The 12,047-nt window shown below is 36.8% G+C and overlaps 1 protein-coding gene across 1 annotated transcript in view; it reads right to left on the reverse strand.

Annotated features, from left to right (window-relative positions):
• gpd2 (glycerol-3-phosphate dehydrogenase 2 (mitochondrial)) overlaps window positions 1-12,047 on the reverse strand; it is a 177,918-nt gene that overhangs the window by 19,817 nt on the left and 146,054 nt on the right. Inside the window, exons 10-15 of the mRNA XM_028806453.2 lie at window positions 9,813-9,947; window positions 9,290-9,465; window positions 8,532-8,663; window positions 7,755-7,913; window positions 4,798-4,910; window positions 4,632-4,710 (exon numbers count right to left, since the gene is read on the reverse strand). Of these exons, the coding sequence (XP_028662286.2) occupies window positions 4,632-4,710; window positions 4,798-4,910; window positions 7,755-7,913; window positions 8,532-8,663; window positions 9,290-9,465; window positions 9,813-9,947 (794 nt within the window). The remainder of the gene's footprint in view (window positions 1-4,631; window positions 4,711-4,797; window positions 4,911-7,754; window positions 7,914-8,531; window positions 8,664-9,289; window positions 9,466-9,812; window positions 9,948-12,047) is intronic.

Genomic DNA, 12,047 nt, shown 5'->3' on the forward strand with positions numbered 1-12,047 from the left:
CTCAACATTTAGTCGGAGGGTATGTCAAACATGCTGACTTCCACTGATGTTCTTGCAGCTGACTATGTCAGTTTACACAATTGATAATTGCTGAGCATGCCAAATTATGCAACTGTATGCCAACTTCACAGCACAGTGGTGTTCACCCTTTTCACTCTTAACCAATAATGTGCTGAATGACGGTGCTCATACTGTATGAAGGTACAGCAGGTATAGCAAGTCAGGCCAAAACCTTGATTTTTTTTTTGGTATATAAAACACAAAACATCACATAGATAAACTTTTCATCTGTTTGTGAGGCTCAAAGCTCATGTATTTTTTGTTCCTCTTTGTTGCATTATGTGCATTGAACTTTCAGATGAGCATTCATCAGTCGTCAGCTCTCATGCACACAACAACACCATCCCAACAACTAAAGTCAAAATCAAACCTGTTTAATTTTGTCAGAGTGAGTTGTAGAGTAGTTGAAGAAAGCCACAGGGTATGTCAGACTATACAGCTAACGTTCAAGGAAGCAAACCGACACCTGCCTCAGATTTTCTATGATTATATTAATGAATGGTAGAACTGAAAATCACGGAAAAGTCATAAAATGTGACATGGTCTTAAAGCGTGCAATAGCATAATGTTATGATTTTTGAAGGACTGCATGAATGGCCACTTAACTTACTCACCTGATTTATGGTGCCAGATAAGGAATAAAATATATAGTACTTTAAAATTATGAATCTTCAATAAAAAAATTTTAAAAAGAGAAATAAAATAATGAATTAATAGTTTCATTTACATTGCCTTCCTTAAATAACATCATTATTTTCAAATTACTTTTTCAAATGAGCTCCACAAACAATACATTTTTCTAAATATGTTTGCAAATAGATCTAATGCAATAATTCAAATAAACAGTATTGCTAAAATATGTATGCGCTAAATGTATGTTATATAGGGATAGGATTCAGCAAACAATCTACTTTGAAGATTAGATAGATAGATAGATAGATAGATAGATAGATAGATAGATAGATAGATAGATAGATAGATAGACAGATAGATAGATAGATAGATAGATAGATAGATAGATAGATAGATAGATAGATAGATAGATAGATAGATAGATAGATAGATAGATAGATAGATAGATAGATAGATAGATAGATAGATAGATAGATAGATAGATAGATAGATACTTTATTAATCCCAAGATTAATGCCACAGGCTGACATTGTGCTATATTTTCAAAGCTCTGCTCTACAACCTGTAACACCTTTTCATTTATTTTCTGGTATTCTTATAGTTCTCAGTGGTCCAACAAACATGTTCTTCACACTATCAGTAAACTTTAAAACAGTGTTATGAGAAGCAATTCTTCTTTGTCAAGGAATACTAAACTATAACACAAAATTTTTTTTGTACCTCTTTTACAGATTTAGGTTTCATGTATGCCGTAGCAGTGATGAAGTGATGAGGCACCAACCAGTAGTTCAGAGCATGTAGCATTAACATTTAAAAAAAAGGCTATATACTTTATATCCACACGTTATTGACTCACCTCTCACAACACCCCGAAAATCATCACATTTTTATACTGTAACCATTATTTTTATTTCCACATTTCAAACTAGTACCCTTCACCTCAAATAACATCTATGCCATTCCCAATTCTCTCCCTCTTTCTTTCTTATATGTGTCTTTGCTTACCAGTTACCTCAGTTTGATTGTTTTAATATAGTGCTGCATTCTGTGATGTGTCAACAGTGTAGTGCTACATCTCAGATTGCATGCTAGTGCATTAAATAGTAGAGGAAACTATGTTACAGAGTTCATGCTTGGACAAACTGCTAATTTTACTATACAATCATATAGTAACTGACTACAAACATGTCCACGACCTAATCTGGGTCATGACTCGTAGTCTAAAAACTGTGGTTTAGTTGCATCCACTTAAAATAGACAAAATCAAACAGGCTTGAATTTGTCTTTGTTTATGGGTGCGGACTCTGTATGCATGAGAGGTGACAACCAATGAACGCTCATCAGGAAATACAATGCATATCCATCCATCCATCCATCCATCCATCCATCCATCCATCCATCCATCCATCCATCCATCCATCCATCCATCCATCCATTATCCAACCAGCTATATCCCAACTACAGGGTCATGTGGTATAGCAGGTCCACAGCTCTCAGCAAAGGCCAGTTTTAAATAAATAATCACTGCGCTCGCGGCTTGGTGAGGGGGCGTGGTGGTTGTTTGGCTGCAGCAGTTCTCAGGGCGATTTGCGGTGTGGGTGTTTCTCACCTAAGTGCACAGGTGAGAGACTGCCCGCATCCGTGATTGATCCTGGGGCTGCTAATTTGTCGCAGCTGCTACTCCCTCTCGATATATAGAAGTGCAAGTTGGCTAGGAAGGGAGAAAGCAGGATGCAGGGGAGAGAGAGAGAGAGAGAAAGCCGGTGCGGGAGAGCGAGCGAGCGAGTGCAGGCTCACATGCAGCTGTACGAGAAGCCTGGGTGTTGGGCCGACACCCAGGAGTAGTAGTAGTGGTCGCTCCTGCTGAATGATCATGTGGTGGGAGTGACCAGTGAAGGACGACTGGCCGCGTAAGGCAGGGAAGGCAGCAGGAGTTGGGAGGCTTGGTGGTGAAGTGCTTGATGTGAGTGTCCTGGTCATCAAGGAAACCAAGTCTCGGGTCTGGGATGAGTGCGCGACCGAAACCAGGGATCGGGAGGCCTCCAGATCGATCGAGCAGAGTGAAGATCAGCTGCAGAGAGAGCATCTCGCCTGCTGCGGGGCCCAGATGAGTGAAGCAGGAGAGACGCCAGGTAAAAGAAGCACCGGGCTCTGAATTGTATTTTAAAAGACTGCTTCCTGCATTGTTTAAACCTCGTTTTTAATGGATTGTTTTTTTCCATTGTTTTTAACCTCCACTTTTCATTTCTGGTTTTATTGGATTATTTATTTATTGAAGACTGTTTTTAAGACACTGCACTTTATTTAATTTGAACACTGTTTTGTTGATTGTTTTAAATAAAAGCACTTTGCTACACCATCCCCTTGCTCCACTGTTATCGCCTCACTGTCTAGCTCATCAGTAACATTATCGATGGTGTAGGGTTCAAGGGCTCCCGGACAGCAGACGGGAGCATGCAGCAAACCCACATCGTCACAGGTCACGGGGGTCTGCTGGAGCCAATCCCAGCCAACACAGGGTGCAAGGCAGGAAACAAACCCCGGGAAGGGCACCAGCCCACCGCAGGGCATGCACACACACACACACACACACACACACACACACACACACACACACACCAAGCACGCACAAACTCCACACAGGGAGGACCCGGGAAACAAACCCGGGTCTCCTAACTGCGAGGCAGCAGCACTACCCACTGCGCCACCATGCCTACAATGCATACAAATGCAAAGAAAAGGAATACCAAACGCAGGTGTATTTGAACTGAACTGAAAAAAAACAAACATTGTGTGTTTGCTGACAAGATGTCCTGGCTTACTACATTTCCCAAATATTATGAGATAATATTTACTATCAGCCTAAGACCTTTGCATAAAAAGCCTAAAAAACAAAAAATTAACTTAATAAAATGCACCTCATTAGTCTGTCAAACTACCAGATTTGTTGTTGCAACTAAAATCACCAATCAAAACAGAGGGAAGAACCCGTTTAAATGTTTTATATTTATGTAAAAGTCATGAATGTTAACAAAGTACTTATTTGATATGTGATTTGTGCTGGTACAGAACTACAATCTTGACAAATTGGGTCCTCAACATTCGTTCAAAAATCTTGAAATTGGTCACATGAAGTACACTACTGACTTATGACCTACTTATCAACCTATAGCAGTAAAACTCCAGAATTTTCTTCATTAACTTTACTTTGATTGGCCATTAAATACTAGAAGCCAAATATACACTCTGTGACAGTGCATTCACATCTCCATTTCTGACTCATTTAGCCATCTGTGTTTTATGACAAGGGCCACATGCAGTTCCTCTGCCATTATTGGAAACAGTGAAGTAGGCTACAGATTTTGCTGTGTTTACCCAGATGCCTAGACTTAAATGCCCCTAAATCCATCTGGATAAAGAGCCCAAAAAGGAAACCATTAAAAATATACAAGTAAATGTGGACATAAACAAAACTGTAGAAAACGTACAATGTTGGGTATTCTGTAACAGATCACTTATAAGAAGCTATGTCCTCAAGGTGTCAATCCAGACACAAGATAGAATTTAAACAAAGCATAATTTATCAAAAGGCACTGTATGCAATATATTGTACAAGTACCTTATACAGCTTTAATATAATACTATATGTTCAAAAGTTATCAAATGAAATTACCTGCATAAAATCTTAAGTACACCTAATATCTGTTAATCATATCTGAATGGTTATGAGTTTTATATTATTGAAACATCATTTAAAGTATTTTTTACTGTCACCGAATAATACTGTCTCTACTCCATTTATACACCCACTAAAAGATTATATGTATAGACATGTATGAACTCTGATGTAAAAAAATAAATAAAATAAAATCTCAAGGTTTTGAATGTCATTTTCCTAAAAGACATAAAATAAGAATGAAGAAATAAACAAAGATTACCTCGAGTACATGCTGGACATCAACAATTGTTATAAATCCCTTCTTTTGTGTGTCAAATTTGTGAAACCTCTTCTTGTACCTTTAAAATAAAAGTCAAGGAAAATTATAAGGCAGCATAATCATTAGCAATATAGCACATATGAAGGTGAAGAAGTGAAGATTCTACCTGTCCACATCAGCAGCAGACAAGCTGATTTCAGAAATATTGGTAAGCTGTTCTGATCGTGTTTTATATCCCATTTCATAGTAAAGGAACTGTTTTGCTGCTTGAAGCTCTTCCTGTAAGTATTTAAATATGCAAAAATATAATTATCAAATTCCCTAAAAGGATGATAATGTAAATTGTGACTGCAAAATCATTAAAGTCAAATTTTGCATTATAAAAATTTTGAATTCATAGGCTTTAAAAGTAGATCTTGTAATTGGTATACATCAAAAACTACTAAATCTGATGTCTTGGTTTCATTTTCTAGGATGTTTTTTGGTGTTTTCAACGATTATACGCTACCTCATTTCTCAATTTAGAGTACACTGATGGCACTGTGAGAAAACATTTAACTTTTATTTTAAGGTAAGTTATAACTGTGCAATAAAAAATACATTAATACAAAATAAAATTATTTCAGACAAACAGATTGATTAACAAAATACTGTAATGGCAATTTTTAGAATACAGTGAAAAATGTTGTTATTAAGCATTTTGCAGTTGTACTGCTATAAATGAGGAAGGGATTATATGAAGTGGTGTGAAAGAACATCAGCACAGTTTTGAAATGCCACAATCCCACATAACCTGATTTGTCAAATTTATGAAGCTAAGCAAATTTGAGCACAGCCTATGTGTGGATGGCAGGCATCCAAAGAATGCCAAATGCTACAGGACGTGTTAGAAGTGCTGCAGTAGGAGGCACTCTTGCGTATTAGCCAACTCTCGATTAATGACCAGGCATTGTGTTTGCAAACTGCATGTAAAAGTACAAGCGGTTGTCTAGATAAAGCATTAATCTCAGATCTTGTACTGTTAATGTGCATTGAACAATTTTTTTTATGTATTTCAAAATTACTTTTGGGTGGCAGTGGATATCTTTCAGCATTCTTCAATGAAGGTCTTTATAAATTTTGTTCTTTATGATCTTGTAATTATAATCTAAAATATAGCTCAAATTAATTTTGTTAACAACAACATTTATTTATATAGCACATTTTCATACAAACAATATAGTTCAAAGTTCTTTACAAAATAAATTAAAAGTTATTACAAAACATAAACAAACCAGATTAGGCAATAATATGATACAGTATGTAACAAAGAAAAAGGTAAGGTCGTATGGCCAGGAGGACAGAAAAAAAAAGGCAGGAGAGAAAATGTTATGTCAGTTATAAACAACACATCCATCCATCCATTTTCTAACCCGCTGAATCCGAACACAGGGTCACGGGGGTCTGCTGGAGCCAAACCCAGCCAACACAGGGCACAAGGCAGGAAACAATCCTGGGCAGGGTGCCAACCCACCGCAGGACACACACACACACACCCACACACCAAGCACACACTAGGGCCAATTTAGAATCGCCAATCCACCTAACCTGCATGTCTTTGGACTGTGGGAGGAAACCGGAGCCCCCGGAGGAAACCCATGCAGACACGGGGAGAACATGCAAACTCCACGCAGGGAGGACCCGGGAAGCGAACCCAGGTCCCCAGATCACCCAACTGCGAGGCAGCAGCGCTACCCACTGCGCCACCGTGCCGCCTAAACAACACATTATACATGAAAACAAACACCAAAGGTCCAGAGTAATAGATTCTGGGGTAGAAAAATGTTTTTTTTCTATGTATTTGATAAAACTGCTTCACTTGAATTTAGCATACATATGAAACAAGCTCCATGTCCTCACTGTTTCAACACATAACCTTGTCTCTTCACTCCAGCTAACATTTCAGTGAGTCAGCTGCACCATAAACCAAACAGTTTGGCTCTCATGCAGTATGTGACACTCCGCACAGATTTTACTCTGCCTTTATAGGGTAGCCTGCCATTGTGGTTTTGTCACCTACTGCTTTCTAACTGTTAGAGATGACTGTGATCACAACTGTTGTGTCGCATACGAGAGGGACTCAAAATATAATGTAACTGAGAGTGCTATAAATAGCTCAATAGTACGAAATATCATCAGACACCTAAAGAGGATAGGGACAGTTTTTTAAAATATATTAACAGTTTAAAAATTGAGACGTAGGCCCACTTTTAAAATGGACACATACTTAAAGAAAACTGACATTCTCAATGATTGAAGTGTTAAGATCAAAGAGTAAGTGAAGAAGAATACACAAGTACCAGAAGGTGTATACTAGGTCATTTAAGGATTTTGCAGACCTTTGACTGTACACATTATCAACAATGGTGAAGGTGATAGGAACAGTAATGGCAAAGCACAGTGCCTTCACTTTAGGTTATTTCAAACTGGATTAATTTCCATTTGATACATTTAACATAATAAAACCACTGTTTGGAAATATCTGCATCTCTTAAATACTATGTATAAATGATGCCACTGATGCAATCATAAATGTAAGTAGACAGTACTGATAAACTGACAATTAAGACAGAAGACACTCTTTTGATGATACGTATCAGAATACTATGGCAAAACTGAATCTTGATGGAAGACTTTGCATTACTCAGCTGCATCAGGCATATTGTCTGCTTTAATCATACCTGTGAGTGGCTACAATCCCATAAAGATTCAGACGATCTAAAGGCAACTCCTCTTCTTCCCATAATCCTGGACATTAGCAGGGCACTGAATACTAAATCATTATATTGCTATCAATTTCTTTTACTATTCTAATTATATTGTGGTCTCTTTTTTCACCAGGGTCAAAAGAGCTATTACATGTAACCAAATAAACCATGTTTTTATTTGTGGGTATTTTATGCAATTTGAAAATGTGACTGGAGTTTAAACAGAAAAGGGTTGGGATATAGTCTGTGCTAATGATGATTTAAGTCTCAAAATACTGCATATAAGCAAAAAGACTTAGCCAAGGTATGCAAAGTGTTTAGATTATATTTTAATATTCCACTAAGTAAAAAAGGAATATAACTGTTGACACCTTACCCTTTTCTTCTGTTCACTCCACTTCAGTTCTTTACCCATGATTTCTACAATTTTTGGCAGTGCTTCATCCGCAGCCTGAACATTCAGGAACCCCAGACGAGTACGGCGTGCAATGACATCTATGGCTGTACAAGCGTACTCTTTGACTGCATACTGAACCTGATTAAATGCGACCACGCACAAAATTCACAGTAAGTGCAACACATTTCTTTTTAACTGTAAGCAGATATGTATTTTATGACCAGAAATGCAAAAACACGGTGCATATTATGTACTTTTTAATATTTTTGCAGTCTTTTCACCACAAAAAACAAATTAAATTACAAGTCGTATTGGAAACCTAAAGTGTATTTTTTTTTAATTCACACATGCTCTGATCTTTGCATCATGGGAACTTTTGTAGTTAATGTGTCAGTAACACAAATATCAATAAAACACTGATCAACTAAAAGACAATTTTTATTGCCTTGGATGCAACCAAATTACTGCTTGGATCACTTGACAAGTTAGATTGCTACTATATAAAGCTGTTCTGAGAATTAGACAAAAATGTATTTATAATATGCTTTTTTCATTCTACATTACTCAGCCTATTTACATTCAAACATAAGGCACTGTTATCACAAGGATACAGAGAACTAAGAGAACAAAAGGATTAACTGAAGCAGTGTCATCATAATTCATCCAGATACATTAGTGTAGAGGAATTTATTTTTTTTTGCTATTGTGCTTTATTAATGAGTCTTTTAACAATAATGTTCATTTAAATATACTTACTTCACATTCAATGTAAGGAAATTCTGACACAAGCCTCTTTCCCACTATAGGCCATCTTTTTCCAGTAACCTTAGCCATTTTAGCCACATCAAAGGCCTTGTCTCCATATGTAGAAGCAAGATGCTGAGCAACCTATTAATTCAGATATGTTGTGAAAACACAGCATTTCTTATGGTTAATGGAAAACAGTTTAATATTTGCTACAAAGAAACAAGAACGTCTTTTTATACTGTAGTAATTTAATAGAGCTGCATGGACTCTGAAGTTTGATTATAATACAAGAAGTAAACAAACAGTAAGTTATTTTCAATCTTTTGCTATTGTTAGTTCTTTATTAAAGGTCAAGTGCTGTCAGAAAAATCAGTATATTGACCTTTTTATGCATTCTGAAACATAAGAATTATAGATTAAGTATTCCTTGCACATTCTTCCCAAAAAGGATAAAAAAATAAAAAATAAAAACATATTTTTAACAAAAGGAATAAGCAATGATATAAACTGTACTACATACTGAAGATGAAATTATATTTTAAAGACATATCCAATAAGACTAATAATCATGCCAAATTATCTAAATTTACTGATGACAAGAAATGTTAACCTAGTGAATTATTTTTAAATGAAAGGCTTAAAACAATTATCCTGTAATAAAAGTATGACTGTTATCTTTTGGTAATATCTTTGGCATTAAACAATTAAATATTAAGCAGTATACTACAACAATGTAAACACTGGACTAATTTTTAAAAGCTACTTGCCTCAATCTCCAAACCATAATCTTGAACCAAGCGAATGTAAGTAGTAGGAGTCCAGTCTTTGGCTCCTTCTAACACCAAGCCCACAGTTCTGCTGGGTCCTGCTTTAAGACCATTTGCTTTAATAGCTGCATCTATAGTTTCCTCTGCCATTGCCCGATACGTTGTCCATTTCCCACCTAAAAAAAAAAAGAATCTAAGTTTAAAATACAGTGCTGTGTCAACAGTTTGTTTCCTCTATATTGCATAATCCATAGTGTTGATTTTGAACCACAGTAATAAATTATTACAGATCACATTGTATGTATTTTAATGTCTGCACTTAGTGTCCAACTAAACTAACTGTATAATGGTGTGGCAATACACTTAATTATGGCCACTGTGTAAGATATACTGTGTGTACCTTGAACTGTGCTACAACAATCTTTCTTTAACTGTTATCTCTTATAACAGTTCCAAAACTGATCAAAGTCAGTTTACAAAAGAAAAATATTTAGTGTGAAGCAATGATTTCAATTAATATTACCAGCAATTGTTACCATTCCACTTTCACTGACATCAAGAATATGATTTCGACAAATGGACTGAGTATCCTTGGAGTTAGGGTCTGTGACTAATGGACGAATACCACTCCATGCTGCCAGGACATCCCCTCTTCTCACTATAAACCAAAAGGGAAAAAGTCTGTTCAGAGCAATAAAGTATATTTAAGCAATACAACCCATCAGTCAGATCTCCAATAAAAACTATCTACAGAGGCACAACCAACACTTAACAATGCCTAAGTATGCCTACTATGGAATGTAAATACAGCTTTAAACTATAACTTCCAAGGACATTTACGTTTTAATGATTTTTTTTTTTATTTCAAAAAATAAATACTTAAGCTTGTATTTAGATACTGTCAGATGGCTACTATGTAAAATTATTTATGAATGATTTTAACACAATATATTATTCTGAAATCATGTAAAAAAAAATGAAAAAGACGCTGCTGTTGACCCATCACCATGCTGCTACTTTTATCACTATGGAACTGGATAGTTACAGAAGGTCTGGTCTGATTCACAGTATATAGTGCTTTAAATAGCCTTGCTGTGCTCATTACAAGCTGGTAAGCAGGAAACGTGGGTTAATTTTACATAATTGCTCCACTAACTAATGAGGTAAAGGAAAGGGAAAAATATTACTAATTATTTGTCACTATAAATAATACTTTGCTTCATGTACACACTTTCAAGATAAAATATTTTTTACTTTAATAATCATGAAAATATATGACTAGAATAAAACATATAAATCTATATTATACTGTATATAAAATATAACAAGATGTTCTGTGTGTAATTGCAAATATGTTTATCACTTTACTCATTTTTAGACAATAATTCAAATAACAAAATGCTATTAAATTTTACATCATTGTAGATATTAGATATTAAATTAATAATACTGAGGTTTCTTTCTTACACTGTATTGCTTTTTAGTATAATTAATCATCAGTCCATTTCCTGATCTCCCTATTTGCATTAAAGCTGGAAGCTGGTGCCTCCATCAACAGTTATATGCAACACAGACGAAAACCTTAAACAGGATCACCTCAGATGATCACAGATTTTCTCTCTCCAGAATAGCCATCAATGGGTAAGTTGTGAATTTATTTTACATTTTATCCATCGTCTCCCGCTTATCCGAGGTCGGGTCGTGGGGGCAGCAGCTTGAGCAGAGATGCCCAGACTTCCCTCTCCCCGGCCACTTCTTCTAGCTCTTCCATAAATTGCATTACAATGAGTAAATTACAGATAAACTAAATACATGACCATTCATTGAAAAAAGTCATGATATCCCCTGTCTTGCCCACCGATGATATAGCACACGCCTTGCGGTGCGACTTGAACACATTATCAGTGTTATGGTATGTTACCTGTGGTCACTGGGTTGTTTCAGGTCTTTCAACAGGTGACCAAGCTAGGAGTGATCAATCCCTACCTTGTGTAGTCCATGTCTTCTCTGTAAAATTTGTGATTTTCGTGATGGCTCGCCTGCTGTGCAGTCCTACAATTCTAAGTAGGTTGAGTGCCCTATACAGTAATTGGCCTGGAAGCCTGTAAATCTAACCTCAACGGGCTCACACTGAGTCTTCCATTCCCTGAAGCAGCATTTTCCTACAAGCTCCTCAAACTTGTCTCACTTTTTCTCAAAGGCTTCCTCCATCTGGTGTTTCAATGGAACAGTCAATTCCTGCAAGACCACTTGTCTTGTTGTCTCAGACACCAGGTCCATGTCTGTTCTAAGTGTGGTCTCTGCATTAGTGTCTGGGGATCAGAGCAGTGTCCCTAGGTCAACCATCAGCTGCCAGTCTCATGCTATGGAAAGTAGCCCTCCTGGTGGCTTTGGCTGCTTCTATAGCCTCTGACTAGTCCTTACAAAGGTGACGTAATTCTTCACTGGTTGTTGCTGTTTGCTTTGAGCAATCCCTGTGATGATGACATCTGCTATGACCCTCAATACCTGATCATGGTGCCATTGATAGTGCCTTTCTCCCAAGGTTTTTAGGACACAGTTAAATATATGCTCCATGGACCCTCTATGCTGGCACAGCAGGAATACAGGCATTTCTGCCAGGCCCCAGCAGAAAATCGTATGGGCTAGGGAGGACATCATAGACCGAATGGATCAAGAACTTGATCCATAGTGGCTTTGCCTTCGAGAAATTCGACCATGAAATGTTCCAGACCATAGTCTGCTCCCATCAGGTCCA

Source organism: Erpetoichthys calabaricus, chromosome 8, assembly GCF_900747795.2.
Source record: "Erpetoichthys calabaricus chromosome 8, fErpCal1.3, whole genome shotgun sequence".
In the NCBI taxonomy this organism is placed as follows: domain Eukaryota; kingdom Metazoa; phylum Chordata; class Cladistia; order Polypteriformes; family Polypteridae; genus Erpetoichthys; species Erpetoichthys calabaricus.